Source organism: Candida jiufengensis (assembly GCF_024610255.1).
Source record: "Candida jiufengensis strain CBS 10846 chromosome Unknown scaffold12, whole genome shotgun sequence".
NCBI classification, from domain to species: Eukaryota; Fungi; Ascomycota; class Pichiomycetes; order Serinales; family Debaryomycetaceae; genus Lodderomyces; species Lodderomyces jiufengensis.
Genome location: NW_026261568.1, coordinates 195,487 through 221,514, shown reverse-complemented (window position 1 = coordinate 221,514; position 26,028 = coordinate 195,487). Strand labels below are relative to the sequence as shown.

At 27.7% G+C, this 26,028-nt stretch overlaps 4 protein-coding genes across 4 annotated transcripts; 3 read left to right on the top strand and 1 right to left on the bottom strand. All coding sequences in view use genetic code 12, as the record gives it.

The window, feature by feature from the left end:
- Positions 1-3,171: 3,171 nt before the first annotated feature.
- On the top strand, positions 3,172-4,749 carry KGF54_005409 (tRNA adenylyltransferase; the record flags this gene model as incomplete). The annotated part of the gene is made up of 1 exon (XM_051766204.1): positions 3,172-4,749. The coding sequence occupies one exon, from the start codon at positions 3,172-3,174 to the stop codon at positions 4,747-4,749; it is 1,578 nt and encodes a 525-aa protein (XP_051617616.1).
- A 102-nt stretch (positions 4,750-4,851) lies between these two features.
- Positions 4,852-9,489, top strand: ARO1 (Aro1p; the record flags this gene model as incomplete). The annotated part of the gene is made up of 1 exon (XM_051766203.1): positions 4,852-9,489. The coding sequence occupies one exon, from the start codon at positions 4,852-4,854 to the stop codon at positions 9,487-9,489; it is 4,638 nt and encodes a 1,545-aa protein (XP_051617615.1).
- Positions 9,490-10,315: 826 nt separating this feature from the next.
- Positions 10,316-11,476, top strand: PTC8 (Ptc8p; the record flags this gene model as incomplete). Its single annotated transcript, XM_051766201.1, has 1 exon — positions 10,316-11,476. One exon carries the CDS (start codon positions 10,316-10,318, stop codon positions 11,474-11,476), a length of 1,161 nt encoding a protein of 386 aa, XP_051617614.1.
- A 239-nt stretch (positions 11,477-11,715) lies between these two features.
- Positions 11,716-25,932, bottom strand: MDN1 (AAA family ATPase midasin; the record flags this gene model as incomplete). The annotated part of the gene is made up of 1 exon (XM_051766200.1): positions 11,716-25,932. The coding sequence occupies one exon, from the start codon at positions 25,930-25,932 to the stop codon at positions 11,716-11,718; it is 14,217 nt and encodes a 4,738-aa protein (XP_051617613.1).
- Positions 25,933-26,028: the final 96 nt, after the last annotated feature.

The window sequence follows — 26,028 nt, the reverse complement described above, 5'->3', positions numbered from 1 at the left end:
AACATCCGTACCGCAACATCCGTACCGCAACATCCGTACCGCAACATCCGTACCGCAACATCCGTACCGCAACATCCGTACCGCAACATCCCTCGTTTCGTTATACTGAAAAGTAATCTAATTCAATAGTAACTTTTACAACTCAAAAACCTTTACCTCCCAACGTACATATACAATACGCTATCACGTTATTTTAAACTTTCCGAAAAATTTCCGTAATCCGATAAAAAATTCCGTACTCCGAAACACAATTCCGTACAATTATTAAATTTCCGTAATCCGATAAAAAATTCCGTACCGCAAAACACACTTCGGCTCGGATATAAAAAACTCGCATTTTAAATATTTCGCTCGGTTAAAAAAATTTCGTATTTTTAAATCATCCTCGGTTAAAAAGATCTCGTATTTTTAAATTTTTCGTACCTCAAAAAATAATCAAAACCTCACTTACTCAATTATTAATTAATTTTATTCTACTTATATAGATATTCAGTTTAATAAATTATCACTATACATTTACTCATATATTTACTAAATAAACTTTTTTCAGAGTAACAATAAAAGTATTTTGATGTGTATAAATTTATACTATTAATATTAATACTCTGGAAATTTCTAAATTTTCAAAAAGTTTTCTCACCAATTTTATAACATAGACAAGAAATCCTTAAAAATATACTAATTTTTCAACGACAAAATGAGTCAAACTGATTGATCATAAGTCCAATATACTTGTGAACAATAAATTTGATTAAACATATTGTTAATTTGTACATTTTAATTATATTTTATTTGAGAAAAATATTGATAGAAATTTACTAATATTAACACTTCAAATTATTAACAAGAACACAGATTATTAAACCGTCTTGTTGCATTTTATATTAACTGATTACTAGATTTTCTTATTAATAAAATTCATTAAATTTGAGCTGTTTGGTTTACTTTTTATATTTACTTAATTTTAAATTCTTTAGACATATAAAACGCTCACTAAAACTGCGAGAAATAAATTTTGAGTTTTTTACACTACTAACAAAAAATAATTTTTCTCTTGAGAATTGGATTTTTTTTCTCTTGAGAATTTTTCTTTTCTCTTGAGAATTTTCTCGCTAACAAATTTGTTAGTTTTTCTCTTGAGAATTGCGAAAATAATTTAGTATGTCTTGTTTTAATTATATTCTATTTGAAAAAAATATTGATAGAAATGTACTCATAAAAACACTTCAAATTATTAATAAGAACTCAGATTATTAACCCATCTTATCACATTTCATTTCAACTAATTCATTGATGTTTTTATTTAAAAAATTTATTAAATTTTATCTGTTTAATTTACTTTTTATACTATCTTAATCTTATTGACATAATTTCTTGAGACATGTAAAACGCTCACGAAGTGCGTGAAATGAAATTTGAATTTTTTACACTACTAACAAAAAATAATTTTTCTCTTGAGAATTAGATTTTTTTTCCCTTGAGAATTTTCGCACTAACAAATTTGTTAGCTTTTCCCTTGAGAATTGCGAAAATAATTTAGTATTGAATTTATTTTAATAAATTAATACTAATAATATTAATACTCTAGAAATAAAAATTTAAAAACTTTCACACCAAATTTGAAATTAATATAAAAACCTCTTAGAATTATATTAGTTTTTCAACGACAAAATAACTAATTTTCAATTGATCATAATTCGATATACTTGTGAATAATAAACTTGATTAAATATGTTGTTGACTCGTCAATATTGTTTGTATTTTATTAAAATAAAAAGTTGGTAGAAATTCACTCATATGAACACTTCAATTTATTATTAAAATAAGGCAGATTATGAAACTGTCTTGTCAAAGTTTCACATCAACTGTTTACTTGATTTTCTTATTAATAAAATTAATCAAATTTGAAGTATTTAATTTACTTTTTATATTTACTATTTCAATTTTTATTGTCTTAAAATTCTTGTTCCTATATCTGACTTTTGTTACTTGGAAATTTTTATAACACAATAGTAAAAACAAATTCTGAAACTAAATTATTTTTGTGTAACTAAATTATTTTTGCAGCCTCTTAAGATTGTTTAAGAGGAGTCTGGAATTAACTTTACAAAAACTCATTCTTTTGTTCAATAACAGATTTATAATTAGTGTAATATTTAAAATTTTTGCTATGAACATATTACTGATATACAACTCTACAATTTTTTCAAGTTTCATTGAGTTTTCGTACAAATGCTAAAAATACATATAATCTGGTAACTTTTTTTTTTTTTGAGTCTTTTTACAACAAAATGAATTAATCAACTCAAAGTTGTGATTGAAAATTTGTTCGAATATACTTATAGATAATCAAATCAATTAAACTGTCGATTTGTCAAGTTTAATTGTATCTTTCTCAAATAAAAAGTTGACAGAGATTTACTCATGAAAGTACTTCAGTTTGTTAAAAAGAACACAGATTATTGAAATGTCTTGTCACATTTCACATCAACTGATCACCTGATTTTCTTATTTAAAAAAATTTATCAAATTTGAACTGTTTAAGTTACATTTAATATTCACAATTATGATTTTATTAAATTAGCATTTTTGTCTAAGAAATTATGTCTTTAAATCTTCCCTTGAGAATTGACTCTAATATAGTATGTACGATTGTAAATATATAGCCTGCTTTACTTTCTCTTTATTTCAAAATCTCTGTAATATGTATTCTTAGTACACAATTATAAGCATGTAATTATAAATCTAAATCTATAAGGGACACCTGATGCACATGGTGTCTTAAGCTATGGTACAGTGCAGCTTACCCGCTGAAACCCCCTAAATTTTTTTAGTCAGAAAACAGGTGTTTTGGCGCACTTGGTCAACTTTCAATTAAAAAATGAAGTTGGTCGATCGACCTAATTCCGACCTAGAATTAGGTCTAGCGCTACCAAAAATTTGGTCGGATTGGTGGTGTAGTGGTAACATAACTGCCTTCCATATGGTAGCTCTTAGCCAGTCTTCGACCTAGCTATTAGTAAGCAGTTGCTGTGGGTTCGATTCCCGCCCAATTCAAGTTTGAATTATTTTTTTTTTGGTAGTATTTGTTTTTTATTCTTTTTAATTTTGTTTCACCTAACAATAAAATATAAACTTTTTTTTGTCTTTTAATTTTACATTCACCATCGAATGAAAAGATATTTGCATACCACATCCAAATTATTATATTACAAATCGATGAAAATCAATAATGCAATAAATCTTACAGAATCAGAACAAAACATTCGTAATGTGCTAGTTGGATATTGTGAATATTACAATAAAATCAATAAACCTTCTTTAACATTAAGAATAACAGGTGGATGGGTTAGAGATAAATTATTAGGATATGATAGTCAAGATATAGATATAGCAGTCAATTGTCTTACAGGAGAAGAATTTGTTCATGGACTTCAAAAATATCTTTATGATAAAGAACCAGAAATTTCAATGAATCATGTACATACAATAAAAATGAATCCACTAAAATCTAAACATTTAGAAACTTGTACCACTAAATTATATGGAATAGATTTAGACTTCATAAATTTAAGATCAGAAGAGTATACAGATGATAGTAGAGTACCAACAATTGAATTTGGAACTCCATTACAAGATGCATTAAGAAGAGATGCAACATTAAATGCATTATTTTATAATTTAAATGAAGAAAAAATTGAAGATTTTACAGAAAAGGGTTTAGAAGATTTAAAGAATGGAATTTTAAGAACACCATTATCTCCAATTAAAACATTTCTTGATGATCCATTAAGAATACTACGATTAATAAGATTTGCAAGTAAATTTAATTTTTTAATAGATTCAGAAACATTAGATGCAATGAAAGAAAAACATAATCAAGAGGCACTTTCAACAAAAATCAGTAAAGAAAGAATTGAAATAGAATTAAGAAAAATTTTAACAAGTCATAACCCAAGTTATGGATTACAATTGATCAACTATTGTGATTTAATCAAAAGTATATTTTATGTTGAACAATTGGAAAAAGAATTCAATGTTAAAGAATTACAAATATCTTTAAATCAAATACCTCATCATGTATATATATCAAGTTCAATTTATTTAACTTTTGAACAACTCATACTAAATTCATCAATTAAACATATTTTTCAAAAATTTTTAAAAGATCCAGAAATGAGATATAATTTTTGGTTATCAATAATATTAAATCCTTATACAAATGTTTCACTGAAAAATATATTCAGTCAATATTTAAGATTAGGATTAACAGCTAAAAAAAGTGATATTGTAAAAATATCGACATTAAATTTACTGACTCATGAAATATTATCAAATGAATCCAATGAAAGGTCGGATTGGGGAATATATTTACGTCAATTTTCTTCATTTTATGATTTAAATTTATTAGTTCAATGCTTTTTAGAATGTGTAAATACAATTAAAGTAGATATAACAAGTGAAATACCTATACCAAATCATCAAATAGATACAACTGAAGATGAAAAATATATAATTTCTCAAATAATTTCGAAATATGAGTCGATATTTGCAAAAATTGAAAAAATGGAATTATTAGATGTTCATTTATTAAAACCATTAATTGATGGTACAGCTTTGTCAAAAAGTTTGAAAATGAAACCTGGTCCATGGTTGAAACCTGCTACAGAAGAAGTATTAATATGGCAATTAAATAATCCAAAAGGTTCAAAAGATGAATGTTTAGAATATATAAAACAAACTTTGTAGTACTAGTTATAAAATTAATATAATTTATAGAGTTTTTTTTTTTTTTTTTTTTTTCAAGTTTTTCTTTTACTTTGTTAGTCATAATCAATTGAATCATCTACCATGACAATTGAAAAAGTACCCATATTGGGTAAAGAGTCTATCCATATTGGATATGGGATCCAACCACATATAGTTTCAGAAACAATCACTAATTTAGCCTCATCAACTTATGTTATTATAACTGATAAAAATATGGCTAAAACTCATACATTTCAGAAATTAATTACAGATTTTGAATCAAACCTTTCTCAACTCCGTCCTGAATCAAGATTATTAACCTATTTTGTTTCTCCAGGTGAAAATAATAAAAATAGAGAAACTAAAGCACAAGTTGAAGATTTTTTATTAATAAATGGATGTACAAGAGATACAGTAATTTTAGCAGTTGGAGGTGGAGTTATTGGAGATATGATTGGATTTGTTGCAGCAACTTTCATGAGAGGAGTTAGAGTAGTACAAGTTCCAACAAGTTTATTAGCAATGGTTGACTCATCAGTTGGTGGAAAAACTGCAATTGATACACCATTAGGTAAAAATTTCATTGGTGCATTTCATCAACCTGAATATGTATTTTGTGATATTTCATTTTTAACAACATTACCACCCAGACAATTAATTAATGGTATGGCGGAAGTTATTAAAACTGCAGCTATATGGAATGAAGAAGAATTTACAAGATTAGAAAAATTTGCAAAACAATTCATAAATGAAATAACTTCATCAACTCCAAATTTGGAAAATATAAAACAAGAATTGATAACAACAGTAACAGAATCTATAAAAGTCAAAGCTGGTGTTGTTTCAGCTGATGAAAAAGAAGGTGGGTTAAGAAATTTATTGAATTTTGGTCATACAATTGGTCATGCTATTGAAGCTATATTAACTCCAGAAGCACTTCATGGAGAATGTGTGTCCATTGGTATGATTAAAGAAGCAGAGTTATCAAGATATTTGGGAATACTACCACCAGTTGCAGTTGCAAGATTACTGAAATGTTTGAGTGCTTATCATTTACCAGTTTCAGTTGATGAAAAAAACTTTTCAAAAATTGTTGGTGGTAAAAAGAATAATTTATTAATAGATCTGTTGATCAAAAAAATGTTGATTGATAAAAAAAATGATGGTAGTAAGATTAAATGTGTTTTACTTGAAAGAATAGGTAGATGCTATGAAGAGAAAGCACATCAAATTTATAAAGAGGATTTACAGTTTGTTTTAACTGATGAAGTTTATGTCACTCCATTTAAAAATTTCCCAAAACATGTCACAATAACACCGCCAGGTTCAAAATCAATATCAAATAGAGCTTTAATTTTAGCTGCTTTAGGTAGTGGTACTGTTAAAATCAAAAATTTATTACATTCTGATGACACCAAACATATGTTGGATGCTATATCAATATTAAAAGGTGCAACTATATCATTTGAGGATAATGGAGAAACTGTAGTTGTTAAAGGAAACGGTGGTAATTTACAAGCTGCAAGTGAAGAATTATATTTGGGAAACGCAGGTACTGCGTCAAGATTTTTAACAGCTGTTGCATGTTTAGTAAGTAAAAGTACTAGCTCATCTTCAATAACTTTAACTGGTAATTCGAGAATGCAAGAACGACCAATTGGATCATTAGTTGATGCCTTAAATTCGAATGGTTCTGATATCAAATACCTTAAAAATGAAGGATCATTACCATTAAAAATTACTGCTGATAACAAATTTGAAGGTGGTAAAATTGAATTAGCTGCCACTATATCATCTCAATATGTTTCTGCAATTTTAATGTGTGCTCCTTATGCTCAAGAACCTGTTACTTTATCACTTGTTGGTGGAAAGCCAATATCACAATTGTACATAGATATGACTTGCGAAATGATGAAACAATTTGGTGTTGAAGTTACAAAATCAGAAAATTATACTTATCATATTCCAAAAGCAACTTATAAAAATCCAACCACATACGTCATTGAATCTGATGCATCATCAGCCACATACCCATTAGCTTTTGCAGCTTTAACAGGATCATCTTGTACAATTCCAAATATTGGTTCTTCTTCTTTACAAGGTGATGCTAGATTTGCTGTTGATGTATTAAAACCAATGGGATGTAAAGTTGAACAAACTTCAATTTCCACAACAGTAACTGGTCCACTAGAGGGCCAATTAAAAGCAATAACCGTGGATATGGAACCTATGACAGATGCATTTTTAACAGCTTCAGTTGTTGCAGCAGTTTCAAAAGGTACTACAACTATAACAGGAATTGCAAATCAAAGAGTTAAAGAATGTAATAGAATTAAAGCAATGGTTGATGAATTAGAAAAATTTGGGGTTAAATCACATGAAATCCCAGATGGTATAGTAATTGAAGGTACCACCAACCTAAAAACTCCATCATTTGTTAATACTTATGATGATCATAGAGTTGCCATGTCATTTTCATTATTAGCTGGTTTATGTAAAGAGCCGGTTTTAATTTTAGAAAGATCTACTACTGGTAAAACTTGGCCAGGATGGTGGGATGTTTTACATTCAAATTTTGGTATAACACTTGAAGGTCATGAAACTGTTAAAACCACCAAGAAAACTAATGATAAAAGTATTGTAGTTATTGGAATGAGAGCTGCAGGTAAAACTACATTATCAAAATGGATTGCTGATTTACTTAATTTTAAATTTATAGATTTAGATGAATATCTTGAAACAAAACTTGGCATTGATATTAAATCATTAATTAAAGAAAAAGGTTGGGAATATTTTAGAGAAGAAGAATCTAAAGTTGCAAAAGAAGTATTTGATAAATATCCTACTGGTTATGTTATTTCAAGTGGTGGTGGATTAGTTGAAAGTGAAAAAGCAAGGATTTTACTTAATATTTATGATGGAATTGTATTACATTTACATCGTGATTTAGATGAAACAGTTACATTTTTGAGTTCAGATGCTACAAGACCAGCATATAGTTCAGAAGTTAAAGATGTTTGGTTAAGAAGGGAAAAATGGTATCATGAATGTGCTAATTATTACTTTTATTCTCCACATTGTCATACAACAAAAGATTTTGAGATTTTAAAGAAAACTTTTTTAAAATTTATAGCAAAAATTACAGGATTGGAAGAATATGAAATTCCAAATACTCGTTCCTCATTTATTACTTTAACAGCTTCAGATTTAAATGATATTGTGGATATACTCCCAAAAATAACTGTTGGAGCAAATGCAGTTGAATATAGAGTTGATTTAATTACTGAAAATACAAATACAACATATATAGCTGAACAAATTGGTTTATTAAGAAAAATAATTGATTTACCAATAGTTTATACCATTAGAACTGAATCACAAGGTGGTAAATTTCCAAATAATGATTATAAAAACTTGAAGAAATTATTACTTTTTGGTATTAAAATTGGTGTTGATCTTATGGATATAGAATTAATAACTCCATATGATATAATTGAAGAAATTTTAAATAAAAAGGGTAATACAAAATTAATTGCATCACATCATGATTTTTCAGGTGAATTTAAATGGGATAATATTGAATGGGAAAATAAATATAATCAAGGATTATCAATCAATGCAGATATTATAAAATTAGTTGGTAAAGCAAATGAATTTGAAGATAATTTATTATTAGAAAATTTTAGACAAAATCATAATACAAAACCAATTATTGCAATAAATATGGGACCAAAAGGTAAATTATCAAGAGTACTTAATAAAACATTAACACCAATAACTCATGATTTAATTAAAGATAAACCAATTGGAGTTGGTCAATTAAGTTTAAAAGAAATCAATGAAGCATATTATCAAATTGGAGGATTTAATGATAAAAAATTTTATGTTGTAGGATCACCAATACAACATTCAAAATCTCCAATATTACATAATACAGGATATAAATCATTAAATTTACCATATAAATTTGACTTATTTGAAACTAATGATGCAGAAAAAGTTTATAAAGAAATTATGTTAAATTCAAATTTTGGAGGATTAGCAATAACAATACCATTAAAATTAGATATGATGAAATATATAACAGAAATTTCAGAATCAGGTAAATTAATTGGAGCTATTAATACAATTATACCAAAAGATAATGGATTTTTAGGTGATAATACAGATTGGGTTGGTATATCAGATTCTTTTAAAAATGCAGGATTTTTTAAATCATCAACAAATAACAACAATGATAATAATCAAATAAATGGTTTAGTAGTTGGAGGTGGTGGAACATCAAGAGCAGCAATATATGCATTACATAAATTAGGGTGTAAAAAAATATATTTATTAAATCGTACAATTTCAAAATTAAAAGATATAATTGATAATTTCCCAAAAGATTATAATCTTAAAATTATAAATCATGAAGATATAAAAAATCAAAATATAAATAATATATCGTTAATTGTATCATGTGTACCAGCTGATAAACCATTAGATGAAATTTTAATAAAAAGTTTAGAAACAATATTAGATAATAATAATAATAATAATAATAAATCATCATATTTATTAGATGCTGCATATAAACCAAAAATAACACCAATAATGAAAATGATAAAAGATAAATATAATTGGAATATAATACCAGGTATTGAAATGTTAATAAATCAAGGTTATGAACAATTTAAAATTCATACAGACTTTATACCACCTTATGATTTAATTCATAAAGCAGTTTCAGAAGATTAATAATTTCACATGATGATTGAGATATAAAAAAATTTGTATATATTTATAATGAAAAGAAAATGGTATCTATTTGGAGTATTTGTAAATTTATTTTTATATAACAAATCAAAAAAAAACCACTTAAAAAGAAAAAAAACTCCGAAATAATACCCCCTTAATAAAATTTTAAATAAATCTTGTATATAATAATTTATTATATTGTCGGTAATAAAAAACTTTATATTTTAATTAACATCTAAATTAGTTGTATAATTTAATAGAATCAATATATATTTATGAATAAATAATAATTCCACATTCCTTCTAATTTCTAATTAATAGTTAATTACTATAACTAATTGTAAATATTTAATGTGATCATTCCAAATTACATCCATTTTATTTTATTCTTCTTATATAAAAAAATAAAAAATATGTCAAAAAATTAAAAAAGAATAAAAATTAAAAAAAAATAAAAAAAGAAGGAAGAGATTTTTTTATTACTATTTCAGAATAAGATATAAAAATATTTAGATATATGGATATATCATTTATATATAATGATATAAAGAATAAGATCAATATATTAATTAGATTTATAAATAATAATATCATAATATTTCATTTAACACATATTTCACTAAATTTTGCTAGTAATATTTTGCAATAAATAATAATTTATAATCCCGTTTACCCTTTTATAATTTATATTCATTAAGAACTCGATCAAATCATTCAATTTATTATATTATCATTATCATTATTATTATCACTAAATAGTATTGGAGTAATTTACTTAAAAAAGAAAACACTACTTAATAATCATAGACATATTCATTAAATAATAATGTCACTACCTACTTACTTATTCAAATCAAAATTATTATATAAAAATATACTACTACCTTATAGTAAATTAAAAATACCTAATAGAAAATTATCATCATATTTTGAAGGTGCAAGAAATTATTTTCTTGGATTTAATAATTCAGAAGATGAAAGAATAGAACCTGTTGATGAAAGTATACCATTTGTACAATATCCATTATTTACAAGAGATCAATTAAAAAAAATTGCATCTGATAAATTTAAATTTGATTTTGGTTATGCATCATTTGGTTTCCATTCTGATTCTATTGTACCTTCAATAAATTCTTTAAGTGATTTAACTGATCCAACCCAATTAAATTCTTTATTACCAAGAAGAAGACCTCAAGGTTCACCAAGTGATACTTTAAGTATAAAAGCTGGTGATGATACAATGTTAGTTTCTCCTTCAGTTTTAGCTATAGCTGATGGTGTTAGTGGTTGGGAAAGTGATGGAGAATTAGCAAATTCTGGTATATGGTCAAGATCAATTGTTGAAACTTTTAGTAGATTAATGACTGAATATAAAATAAGTCATACTCCTCATCATTTAAAAAGAAGAGATATTGAAGAAATTTTAGATGATTCATTTTTACATACTTCTCATTTAATGGATTTACAAAAATTAAGTGGTTCATCAACTTTAATATTAGGAATGTTAAGTGGTGATATTTTATTAATGATTAGTATTGGTGATTCAAAAATTTTTATAATTAGAGATAATAAAATAATTTTAACAAATAAAGAAGAATCAATGAAATTTTGTCCAACTCAAATTGGTACAAATACTATAACAACTATGCCATCAGATTTTGCTTGGATTGATCTGTTTAAATTAAAAGAAAATGATTATATAATAATGTGTTCAGATGGTATAACAGATAATTTATATGAATGGGAAATTAATAATTATTTAAATGAATTTATAAATGTTAAAAAAAATAATTTAAAAACTGTTGCAAATAAATTATTAATAAAAGCAAAAGAAGTTGCTTTTGATGATTATGCTTATACTCCTTATAATGAAAAAGTTAATTCAAATCCTAATAACAAAAATAATAGTCAAGGAGGTAAAGTTGATGATATGTCAATAGTTGTTGCACAAGTTATAAAAAATAAAAAAGAACAAGTAAATAATTAAACTAAGTAATATTTGGAAAATAATTGGGTTTGGGATTTTTTTTGGGTATATAATTTTTCGGGTTAAAACAAATGTAATGTAATATATATATAATAATAGATTTCAGGGAATAAGTTTCTTTTAATGAAGAATTTAAAAAGTTTTATGATTGGGTTTTAATAATTTTTTGCTAGATAACAATCACTTAATAAATAATAATAATAATAATATTAAAAATAATAAAGTACTTTACTATATCTCTATACATTTGATATTTCTATAAAATATTGTCTTAAAATTGTTGAAAGCATTTCTGGTAATTCATTTATATTTTTAACAATAACATAAAATTCAAATGGGAAACTATCAAGATATTTATCAACTTTTAAAATCATTTCTCCGGTATTTAAATCAGTTTCATATCTTACTTGTTGCATATCCATAATAGATTCTTTCAGATTAATACCATCAATAACAACAAATACCATCATAATTTTTTCATCTCTTGCTTTTCTAACCATTCTTAAAATATTTTCATGACTTTCACATACTCCATCACTTATTATAATTTGTAATTGCCATAAATCAGCTTTATTTTCAAATTTTTCATTTTCAAATATTTTTAATGATTGATTACATAAAGCTTTTATATCAGTTCTTGATTGTTGGAAATCAAACCATTGAAATATTTTAGCACCTGTTTCATTACTAAAAGGTTTATCAAATGGATGAACTATTTTAACATCTTCTCCAAATCTAACTATTGATAATCCTCCACTTTCTAATTGAGTTAAAGCTTTTGATACTAATGCAATACTATGAAAAGCTAATCTTGTTGAATTACTTTCAGTCATTGATTTTGAATCATCAACTGCAATCATTATTTGATATTGACGTTTTGAAGGTTTTGTTCTTCTTAACCAAATTTTATCCTTTTTAAAATCTGATGCAATATATGGTATAATACGTTTCATATTTAATCTTTTACCTGTTTTATAATCTCCTCGTAATTTTGTACTTAAAGTTGGCTCTAGGATTAATCTTAATTGTTCACAAAGTCCAGATGCTAATTCTTGTGTAGCTAATTCACTTTCTTTCCATAATTTTCTTGCTTCTTCAATTGGTATTGGTGGTTGATTATTATCATTAATTTCATAATTTTGCATTAGCTCTTCAATTTCTTCTTCATCATCTTCTTCAAGTTCATTATAATCAATATCCATATTTTCGGAAGAACCATTAACGATTTCATCATTATCTTCTGCTCCTTGTTGATTTGATTGAGCAGCACCTCCTGCTTCATCATCAGCAGCATTTGCTTCATTCGCATCTTCTTCATTTTCATCTTTAATTTGTTCTTCATCTTCATTACTATTTTGATTTTCTTCTCTTCTTTGATCTTCTTCTACTTCTTCATCAATTGCCATATCTTCATCAAATGATTGAATTTGATCTCTATTAGCTGAACCAAGAGCTTGTAATTCAACATTTTCTTCAGTGTGTTGAAATTCATTATTATTTCTATTTGCTGATTCTTCTTTTTCTTCTTGTGATTCTTGTGCTTCTAATATTTCTTGTCTACGACGATAAAATTCTTTCAAAGATTCTCCAATTTGTTTTAAAGATTCATTGGTTTTTGAACTTGCATTTTCTTCTTCATCTTCCATTTTATCAGCTTTTTCATTTTCATCATTATTTGCAGTATTTGAACCAATAACATCGGAATTTTCTTCATTATTAATTTCATTTTCACCACCTTCACCAGATTTTCCTACCTCTTGTTCCATTGCTGCATCTGTATCCATGTCCATTTCGTCTTGGTCATTCTCAATATCTGCTCCTCCATCTGCTCCTTTTGTGGCATTTTTATCTTCCTGTTCTTGTCCACCTTCTTCTTCCTCTGGATTTTCCTGCTTTTCGTGTTCCAATTCGTCATTTTCATCTTCTCCTTCATCACCATCTTCCACTTTAGGTTCTTCTGTGATGGAATCTGCACCATTTTCTTCATTTTCTTGACCTTCTTCTTCGTTGTGTTCTTCTTTCATATCATCATCGTCTTCTTCTCCACTCTCTTCTACATTCATTTTATTTTCTTCATCATTTAAATTATTTTCCTCTTCTTTGGTTTCCTCCTCATCAAGGTCATCTTCCTTTTGATCATCTTCATCATTTTCTTCACTTTCTTCATTCTCATCCCCATCTAAATTGATATCATCAGGAAGATCCAAAACTTCTGACTCTGGTACATTCTCCAATTTTTCACCTTCTTGATTATCAACCTCATCTTCTTGTTCTCCAACATCATTTTCTTCATTTGCATCATCATCATTTTCTTTTTCCTCAATTTCTTCATTTTCCTCATCACCATCTTCCTTATTATTTTGATTTTCTCCATCTTTCTTACTATTTTCATCATCTTCTCTTGCTTCCATTTCCTCATCATTATTTGAAGTTTCTGGCATCTTATCTGAATCTTTTTCTTTTTCTACTTTTGCTTCTTCATCCCACATTTTTTCATCAACATTGTTAGGATCCAAATCATCCAAGTCATCAATTTCTTCATCTAAATCTTCATTCTCATCCCCGTCTTGCTCTTCTTCGTTATCATCTTTATCTTGATCAGACAAATCTTCAAGTTCGCCTGCCATATCACCTTCCATTTCTATTGCGTCATCATCTTCTCCATCATTATCCTCATCTTTGTTTTGTTCGTCATTTGGTTTTTGTGCATCTTCAGTCAAATCTTCATCTTCTTCAACATCATTGGTATTGTTTTGAGCACCTTCTCCATCTCCTAAACCAGTACCATCATGTAAATTATTATCCTCTTTCTGTTCATTTGGTGGTTGTGGAGAACAAAATCCTTTAGTTGCCAATAAAAAAAGTATTGATGAAAATTTAAATGTAGCCTTGGATAAGTCATGGTAATTCTCTCTAATCTTTATAAGGATATTTGAACATAAATTATAATAAAATTCAACTAATGGTAAAGTAAATGAACTCAAAGCTGAGATCAAGTTCGATGATTCAGTTGACATTCTGGACATATCTATACATTTTTCAATTTTTAATAAAACTGAATTTATATGAGAACGTTTAATATATTGAGATAATCTTGATTGTACATTGATTAACCATCCATCATCATCCCTGTCTATTTCTGAGTTTTGGGTCTCTGTAACTTTTTGAACAGCAACAAGGATCAGCGAAGATAAGTTTCTAAATTCTTTTTCAACATCTTCAATAGAAAATTGATTGTCTGCAACTAAATTTATATTTGACTCCGCATGATTTTTTTGTAACCACTCCAAAATAATATCTGCAACAAATGCATATTTTACATTTTGAATTTTCCAATTTGTCAATGAAATAACCAAGCCATTTAAAAATTGTTTAAATCTTTCAGATTTATTTAAGTCACTAGATGTCAGTACTATCAAATTACTTTCAACTACTTCCATTGCATTCAATTCATTTCTGAGATCACTAAATATTCCTGTTTCAGAGGTTGATGCTGAAAATTGATTCAAAACCCTAAATGTAGTATTTGCATAATCCAATAACTTAATTAACCATTTTCTTATGTAATCTAAATTGCCAATTTCAACTTGTATCAAAATTTCATTCTTTTGATTCATTTGAGATAATTTTTGCAAATGTGTATAATTCTCAAACAATTGACTAAATCTATTAACAAAAACCTCAATTGGAGAACGCTTTATTACCAACAAATGAATTAAATTCTCTATAGCAGCCATACCTTTTTCAAGATCTGATATGGGTACATCATCAGAAGGTGATGCAATCGCAGCACGAAGACGAGGCAATAAATCTAATATTTTGAAAAAATCTTCATCACAACCTTCCACATACCCATCTAATGTTTTTGAATTAGCTAAAATCAAATTTACTGAACGTTGTGTAGCAACTATATCCAGACGCATACTAGTCTTTAGCCCAGAACGCCTGACTTCACGAATTGAATCACTTAGCAATTTCATTTTTTGAGTTTTCAAAGCTGCAACTAATTTTTTATTATCATCTTTTAATTGAGTTGGGGTCTCTTTACGTAATTCTTCCATATGTGACTTAACTTCATCAGCAAACTCCGAAAATTTAGGAAGTGTTTCTGAACCAATTCTATCGACATAAATCTTCAAATTTTTCTTAATCATTGATAAATTTTGTAATCTTTGAGGTCTTTCACTCCATGTATTAATTTCCTTGACTGCATCTTCTTGAATATAATCAGAGATTCCGACCAAAGGTAACTTCAAAGCATTCACAAATTTACTCGTATTATCTGATGATAATCCTGTTTCAATTATTGCTTGGACTGGAGTATTTAACAAATCCCTATATTTTCGGACAATTTTATATAAATTATTGTGAGATTTTCTCGCACTTTGTTTAAGTGCATCAATATTAACATCTTTCCAACTTGCTAATAAAAGTACTTCATTAATATCTTTTTGTAATTTGTCTTTCGTAATACGAATATTCTCATGAATAATTGGTTCAAATTGATCATAAAATTTAACAAAATTTGTTAATGCATCAACGATTTTATTCAGTTTGTCAATTTCTGAAGCATGATTTCTAAAAGCTTTTAATATCTTCAATCTACTTGAAAATTCTCCGTATGACATATTACTCATAAAAATATTTAATGCAGATAATAACTTCACAGCTTGATCTTCTTCCTCATTGTTTTCCAATATTGGAATCAATATGACTTCCAATAAATGAAACCACCAAGCACCTACTTTATTCTCAAAAGTTATTTCTTCATATTTAAACAAAGAGTTCCAAGTAGACAATTCCAATTTCCTCCAAGTTATTATTAAAGTAGTCAATTTATTATATTGAGCCTCAAGTGAAGTTTGTGATGAAGAATATTTTTGCCATTCCGCAATATATGTATAAATTTGTTCAATCTTTTGCAAGAATCTACCTAATGGTAAATTTATTGGATATGACAAAAATTCTGAAGTTGCAAATACTATATTTTTCAACGTAGCATGCTCTGGCCAAAGTTCCAGCAACTTCTTTGATGACTCATGAACATCTGAAACAATTTTTATAGCATTTTCAACTTCTTTAGGGTTACTTTCCTTATAAAAATGAAAGCTGCTCAGTGGATTTGTTAGTTTGTTGGTGATATCATGAGACAAATTAATAGTTGCAGCTAAACCTGAAGAATTAATAGTACCATCGGCTAAATCAAAAGAATTCAATACATCATATACTTCACAACCTTCTCGAGTTAGATCAATCATCTCTATTTGTTTTCTCTCATAAAAATGTTCAATATATGATCTAGCAATTTGTACATAAACATCTTCAAAGTTAGTTTTAGCACCACCGTTCATATCTAGATCCATAATCGTTTCATAATCTGGAAATAATTTTTGGAAATCTTGATCAATGTTTTCTTCCACATTTTTGTATTTGAACAAATTTCCTTCCTCGGATTTGGCTTGGTCTTCTCTCATCTTTCTAAGTGACCATCTATAATACAAATTTTTAAACGTTTGATTTAACACATCTTCATTTTCTGTAGCAAAACTAATTTTCATAAAATATTTCATAATATTTTCCACTGCTTGATCTTCAACACTTAATTTCTTAGTAAATTCTTTAGCTTTTTTAAACGCAGTATTTACACTCTCAGAATTTATCATATCGGAGGTATCAATAAACCAAGTTTTGGATAACCTACTATCATCACTTGGAATCATAGTAATATCAAGACCAAATTTCAATCCATATATGAAACCAAGAAGTATATCATTCAAATCTGAATACAAATAATAATTTTGTTCCATTCTCATTGCAAATTTTGAAAGATTTGTTTGGAATAGTTTAACTTTATTTTCTACTTCTGATTTACTTTCAATTTCATAAATTAATTTATCAATAGATCTTATAGAAGAATCCATTATAGCATTCCATTCATCGATTAAACCATCAACTGAATTTTCTGGACGATAAACCTTGGGTTTTTCTGGGACTGGAAGATCAAGTTCATTTAAGGTTGTTTCTAAAAATGTTTTTTGGTCTCCTTTTAAAACTTCCCTACTTGATTCAAATGAGTGCTTAATTTGTTTGACGTCGTGCATATAATTGGAGTGGACTTGAGCAATGACATACTCTTTAATAGCTGGATCTTTTGGATGATTTGGTAAATATAATTGTATAAGACCCGTGGAAAACAAAATCCAAGCTTTTCCTAAATTGAGTAAATTATCAGATTTGTTTGCTAATGCAATAGCTGGTTGTAAAAATTGCTCCTTAATATGAGAACTCAATTCTGGATGAGCAAGGTAAACATAATCAATCCAATCCAATAACAATTTTGCAAACCTCTCCTTTTGATCTGCTAATATAAATTTTGATTGATTAATAAGTGCTGATTTCAAAATATTTGAGTCCAATAATGATTCATTCACTCTTTCCGCTGGACTAAGTTGCAATTTGAAAGTTTTGCTTATTGTGGAGCTAAATAATAAACTCGTAAACAAAGCCCTGATTTGAGTGAAATTTTGAGACACAGTTTTAATAATACTAGGATATGGTCTGAAATTTTTGTCTTTGATAATTGATAATAAAGATCTTTCGGAATGGTTGTAAAGATGCAATAAATCATTTTTATCTTCAATAAAATCACTGACGTAGGTGAATTCTTCTTTAAATACATTTGACCTTTTACCACTATTGTTTTTCAATTCTTCTAAGTTGTTACGAACTTTCTCCAATACTAAATGCAATTCAGTTTCATCATAATTATTTTCAATGATTGATCTATAAAGTTCTTCAAACAACAAAGCAAGGGACGACACATCAGTTGTTTGTTGCTTTGAAACAAAGTCAAAATCTGCAATTAATGAATTTACTAAATTTAAATTCTCCCATCCAGCTAATGTTTGCGGATAATCCCCTCTAAAATATTCCCAAATTTCATTCATTGATAAACCAGTGAATAATTCTAACTTTTTACCAAAATAATCTATCGTTTTTAATAAATCAGTAGCTTTATTAGTCTCGCACCAACTAATAATTAACTCCTGGAACACTCGTATTTTTGATTCATTCAGCTCTTGGATAAAGACTTGAGTCATGCTAAACAACTTGAATAATTGCATGAATATTACCTTGGAAAATAATTTTGTTTCAGTAATTGTTTCAACACCAAACTTAAAGACGTCTTGAGATATCATATAAATGTCGATCCTTGGTACAGATTTAATATTTCTACCATTTGCAACAGCAGCAGACTTTTCGATATAACTCAAATCCTCAATCTTCTTATTCATTGAAGATTTTTCAATAGTATCCAATTTCCTCCCAAGGTATTTCAAGATATCAATCATTTCAAACAACATGGTTGACTCACTGGTAGAAGCAAAAGGAAACTCATCAACAATAGTTGAAATAATTGAAGTATTTAATAATGGATGTAATGCTTGAAACTCTCCAAAACCCACGTTTTCATTCACAACTTCAGCAGCAAGTAAATCTGAATTTTTGTAAACACTTTTTAATGGTAAATCAAACTTCCTTATCAATTGAAAACTTTCAAAAATTCCTTCCACGATACTTTTATTATCACTTGCAAAATCTAATGAGTTGAAAACAAAATCCTTCCAGTTAACTTGAGGTTCTGCTATTATTCCCAATGTTGAACTAGTACAAATTGACCCATTTTGAATGGAATCTTCAAGCAAACTAAAATCTCTCAAGTTTGTATTTCTTTCAAATCCATAACTAGTAGTTGTAATATGTTTCAACAGCTTTTTATCAAATCTTGATACTCTTTCATCTAAGGAATCCATGTAAACTTCAATCCCTCTATTTCTCATTGCTCTAGACAATTCCCCAAATCTAAAATCAACAGTCAAAAATAATCTAAAATTTGGATGGGGTTTTAAAACTCTTGGCTCACCATTTGGTAAAGTACATTCATTTATAATTAAAGTTCCATTAGTCTCAAGTAAAGAATTTAATCTATCCAAAACTGAAGGAGGACATAAATTAGCATTATCAAGAATTAACCAGTGACCATTTTCCACTGCTTTAACAAGAAGACCATCAAACCAATCAAACCTCAAAGAATTTGGTTGTTTAACTTTTGAAACCAATAATGTGGAAGCCTTTAAAGTACTAGGATCAACAATATCAACAATTTGTTCATGAAGTTTTTCATATGATTGCAAAGTGACAGTTGATAATAAACTAATAGCATATAAAGCTTTCTCTGTATTTCCTTTCAACAATGCAACATGTTCATTCAATATAACTTCAATTTTATGCAATAGACTATGCATTTCTCTTGATAAATCTGATTGCTCGTAACCACCTAAAATATCCATGGAGTCAACTTCACTATTCATTGAAAATTCGTCCAATTTTGCACCACATATATTTGCCATGTAGCGAATTGTACTTGTTTTACCAGAATTTGATGGACCAGTTAATATGACAGGTAAATTATTTGATATACATCTGAGTATAGTCTCCATTATTTGAAAGTTACACTGAAGTGGTAATAATTTGCCATTATCATATTGAGAAAATGCATCTCTTTTACCTAAAGCAGAACCAGCTTGAATATAAGAATTGGACAATTTAAAATAATTGTCATGCCTTGGGATTGAACCAAAAATATTGGAAAATAAAGTTAATGCTCTTTCACGATCTTCATTATTTCTAAATCTTTGACAAATAATCATATTTAAAAAATCAGATAATTGAATATCAGATTTCAAATTTTTTGAAGTGTATAAACTCAACCATCTCAATGAATCACGTAAATTGAATTCCCAAGGACTTCCTTGATGTCCCCATAACTTCTTCTTTACGACTTGATCTTCAATTTCAGAAATAAACTTAATCAATTTTGTGGAATCAGTTGAATTAACAGAAGGATAAAGATTAGATAATATAAATTCGAGATCGGCTGATTTTAATGTATCAACGTAAACAACACTAAAACGATTGACAAATGATTTTGGTAAACCTTTTCTTCCTCCACCTTGATATTGAGGATTTTGAGCTGCAAAAATTCTAAAATCTTTATGCTTTTGAAATGTTTTATCTAATTCAGGAATATATGCTTCACCTCTATGATCTAAACATGCATTTAAACCTTCTAAAACTGATTGTGATGCCAAGTTCATTTCATCTAATAAAACCCATTCACCTCTTTGCATCGCTCTTAAAAATGGAGCATCTCTCCATGCGAATTCACCAGCTTTTCCATTCTCAGCAGGAGCATCTGATCCAAATAAATCCACTAAATCAGTCTGTTCTGATAAATTTATACGAATTAAAGTATTTCCAGTACCTGAAGCTAATGCAGTTATCAAACTTGTTTTACCAACACCAGGACTACCTTCTAATAAAATTGGTTTATTCACTTGCATTGCCCTTACCACTTTCATAGCATTTTCTGCGGTAGTAGGTGCATTTAAACTAAACGAGTGTTGAGTTTCAACCATATTTTTAATAGGAATTGAAAAATGGCCAGCCCTTAAATAATCATCGCTAAATTGGATTTCAAAATTTGAGACTTTAGTATCAACATCCAAGAATTTAATACATTTAGATTTATTCATCTCGAGGTTTTCAATATTTTCAGCTAAATATGCAGTATTATTAGTTCCTAAGGCATCAATGAAAACCATTAAAGCACCATGTAATAAAGCAACATTTGGTTCTAAATAATCACAAGAGTTGATAAATTCAACCCAAGCCAATATATCTCTAAGTGATATAACACCATTACTTGTACTTCCACCTCCAAATTCCATAGCATACCATTTTGCAAATTTAACAATAGGACCTGCGAGCTGCGATTGTTTAAGTCTTGACTCTACAATTTGATAAACATCTTCGAAATTTTCCATTGATGGTACCCAAATTTCAGTAAATCTGTTTCTTAATGCAGGTGATAATTCTTTTTTACCATAATCTCCACCAGGGTTCATTGTTGCAAAAAATTCGAATCCATCTGACGCTATTATAAAGGCATCATCACTACCTTTTTCAGCAAGTAATAAACTTCTTTCTGGTTCAAGTACAGAATTTAACCTTTCTAAAACAGAATCGTCAGCTAATGATATTTCATCTAATAAGAAAAAACTTCCGGTTTTCATTGCAGTAACTAAAGGTCCATCCAACCATTCAAATAGTACAGAATTGTTTTTAATCAATTCATCGATTTCTTCTGATTTTGTTTCACTTATTTTGTACTGACTAATAAGTTCATCAAGCGTTAATAATTTATCATTTATATTCAAATAAGTTAAAAGTTTTGATTCCAATTCCTTTTTGATGTTAAATTTATTTCTCATGGGTCTTTGACTTCCTAACAAATCTCCAGTCTCGGTGTTTTGATGGGCATTTACTGAAATCAATTGCTTGGAATAAAAATCAGCTATAACTTGACAAACAGTTGTTTTACCACAACCTGTTTCACCAACTAATAATAACGGTTCTTTATTTTTGATTGAAGATAAAACTAATATTGCTAAACGACGCATTGCTTTAGTCCAGACCACTGATGTGTCGCTTTCAATTAAAGCATCCAAATCGTAATTTTCACAATATGATTCCATGTCTAATTTTACCTTCATTACTTTCTCAATAGTCTCTTTGACAGCTATTTTTTCATCATCTTTTCTGACTCTTTCAGCTAATAACATATAACCATTTATAGCTAATTCTTCATAACCAACTGCCTCTCTAGTTGCCCATCTAAATAAATCTCTTAAAGTAGCAAATGAATTTTTCTGTTCAAATAATCTTGTTGATTGTCTTTGTACGGTCAATTGTTTATAAACATCAACTATTTTTTTCGCGTAGCTTGGAGCAATTTGACACCTTTGTCTTAAAATAATTTCTAATTCATCTTGTGGAATATCATCAAAATGGAGCTCCAAAAATCTATTACGGAAAGCTCTGGATAATACTTTTCTACCACCATATAATCCAGGTGGGTTTTGAGTTGCAAATAACATAAAATCAGGATGTGGTTTAACAATTTCTTGAGTTTCAGGAATAAATAATTCTCTATTATCATCTAATAAACGATTTAAGGCTTCTAAAACATCAGTTGGAGCAAGATTCAATTCATCCAAAACAATCCAATACCCCTTTTTCAAAGCTTCCACTAAAATCCCTTCTTGAAATATTAATTTTCCCGATGAATCACTAACGTAAGTTCCTAAATACTCCTGTAAATCTGTATGTTCATGATTATTGATACGAACAAATTTATGCCCGGTTATATTAGCCAAATAATTGATCATCGAAGTTTTACCAGCAGAAGTTGGACCTTGAATTAAAACAGGAAATCTACGGCCAGCTGTAGCTCTCACCAAATTCAAAAGGTTTTTCTCAACAAAAGGAGTGATAATATAATTGGGTTGTGGTATAATCTCGTTAGGTCCATGTTTCAACCAGTAATGCTTGAATTGAACCAGACCCAGGTTTGGTGCTTGTGGCATCTGACTCATTATGGATTTCATATTTTTCAATTTCCCAATAGTATATTTGATAATCTCAGGTTTTAGTATCTCCTCTGATTTAATATCTAGTAAAGTTAAAAAAGTCATTGAAAATCCTTCAAATAATGATCTTCTCAAACCATAAATTGGTATAATATCACATACATAAATTAAAGTTCTTGTTAATGTACGAATACTGAAATGAGGTCTTTGATTTGCACCATCTACAATTTTATTCAGTTCTGATAAAGCTTTTGCTTTTAAATAAAGTTCAGCTATGTCATTAACCACCCATTCATCTCCAATCGCAAATCTTCCAATATATTTGTTAATAATTTTTAATAAATCTTGTAAATCTTTATCAGGTGAATGCACATAAATTTCTGTAAATCTTGATCTAATACTTACTGGTAAATCTCTTTTACCAACATCAGTGGAAGGATTCATACAACCAAATATTCTAAATTCTGGATGAGCTTTTAAAGGTTCTGTATCACCTCTTTCGGATAATAAAATTGATCTTTGATCAATTGACTCATTAAGTAAATCTGCAATATTTTCCAAAGTATCTGAACTTGCTAAATTAATTTCATCAAGTAAAAGCCAATCACCATTTTTTATTGCCTTTACCAAAGACCCTTCCACAAAATCAAACACAAATGAATGTTCTGCGGTTATTTTGATTTCAAAATCTTCTAAGATTTTCTGAAATTCATCCCATTTTTGAAGTAGAAAACTTTTGTCAGTCTTTCTTTTTTTTCTTGGTTCATCATTTTCTGGTTGTTTAGAAAGTACATCAATGGCCAGTTTATAAGCTTCTTTCCATAATCTTGCAACATTTTTCCATTGATTGTTGTTAAAACATTTGGATAAAATTTTATTAAATCTTTCATTTTTCTTTTCTGAAAAAGTTGCCAAAAATAATTTTTCAAAAACATCTTGAACATTTATAGCAAGTGTTTTAGAATTGATCGGTTTGTAACCTCCTAATAAATCACCAGCTTCTGTTTGTTGAGATACATTGATAACAGTAAGAGTTTTGTGTAAAATTTTTGCAATTTGTTGAACGATTGTAGTCTTACCTGTACCTGTTTCACCAACAAGCAATAAAGGCTCTGCCATTCTAGTACCAACACCAATTTGTTCCATTAAATGAAGAGCATGGTTAGTTCTAGCAAATGCAGTGGTTTCAGATCTTTTGTGATCGGATGACTTCTTTAAAACAGCACGACCAACTTTTAAAAATTCAATATCATTTTGAAATACTGGTGCATGTTTTGATAAAAATAAATTAATTCTTGATGATGGAATTTCTAATTTTTCACCTATAAATTTAGCTAATATTTCCAAAGCATGAGGTTCAACAATTGCACTTCCAAAACATGAAACTGCCTCTGCAAAAATATCATCATAAATTGTAACATCAAATTCTGGTTTTTGTTCTTCCAATAAAACTTCACATCTTGAACAAAATTTTATTAAATCTTTTGTAGATATAATTCTAGGAAGACTTCCTTTATTTAATGAAATAAATGCTTTTAAATCGTAAAATCGTAAAACTTCATAATAACATTTCAATATAGAATCCAAAAAATTTTTCAATTTTGGAAATTTAATTTGTAGAATATATTTTAATTCTTCCTCTGTTGGAGGTTGTAATTCAATTGTTTCCCAAAATCTTGATCCAATCATATCAGGTACTCCCGATTTTTTGTCAGTTCTTACAGTTGAAAATAATTGAAATCCATTTTTAGCTTCAATAACTTCACCTCTTGATGGAATAGAAAGTGTTCTTTTCTCCAATAATGTCAATATAATTGATAGTATTTCTGTTGGTGCTTTATCAATATCTTCAATTAAAACCCATTTTCCTTCTTTAACTGCAGATGTTAATACACCGGTATTCCACTGAAATGTTCCTGGTTTTTCACCAGAAGTGTAAGTACCAAGTAATAATTTTGCATCTGTTTGTTCTCCTAAATGAATTTTAACAATTGAATCTGAATACGATAAATCATCTGCAAGTTTATTTACAAGAAAAGTTTTACCAGATCCCGCATTTCCTACTAGCATTACTGGTTTATTTAATTGAATGTTTTGAGCCAATTGTTTTAGACTTTTTATTGAATTACCTGTTGGTACAAATTTGATTTGTTGAGTAGAATTGACATTATGTAATTTGGGTATTAATATTCCACAAACTGGTGCTAATAAAGTTGTAGAAATATCTGAATATGGTATTTTTAAAATATTTTTGGAGTCATGAGAATCTAAAGTTGGTAAAGTTTTAATATTTGAAATTCTTTTGGCTTCTGCTAATGGTAAAAAATAATGATTTAATGATGAGTTTTTAGAATAAATTTCTTCTCCAATATCATATTTTTTAAACATATTATTTCTAACTTGTTCTGATGCCAGTATATACATTGTAATAATTTGAATAGCAAAATATTTTGAAACTTTCAGTTCTTCATTTTCCAATATATTATATATTATATTTGGTTTAATATATTGTTTAAATCTTTTAGTATCAAATTGTAATAAACGATAGTATGATAATAAAATTGAATCTAATTCATAAATATCAATATTTTTTGAGTATTCAAATTCAAAATTTTGTAAAAATAATTCAAATAAATTTAAATATTCATATGATATATTTAATAATTGTGATAATGATGATAATATTTTACAACCAGTTATAAAAGTTGAAGATTGTTCAAATAAATTAGGTGATTGAATCCATCTTGAAATTAATTCTAAAAAAATTGGTTTATAACAATAATAAGATAGTATAGGATTATGTAATGCAAATAATGATAAATGATTTAAATTTTCATTTATTGATATATTGTTGTTAAATTTATAAAATTTGTCTCTAAACGTTATAGGATAAGAAATTTGAAAACATTTAAAAGCTTCTTCTACTTGATCTAAATTTAGTTCTATATAATCATTTTGTTTCATGATAATATTTATATATAAATGTAATTATATGGTTCTAATATAATATAACACCAATATAATGTTGTCGTTGTTGTTGTTGTTGCTAATATATTCTCT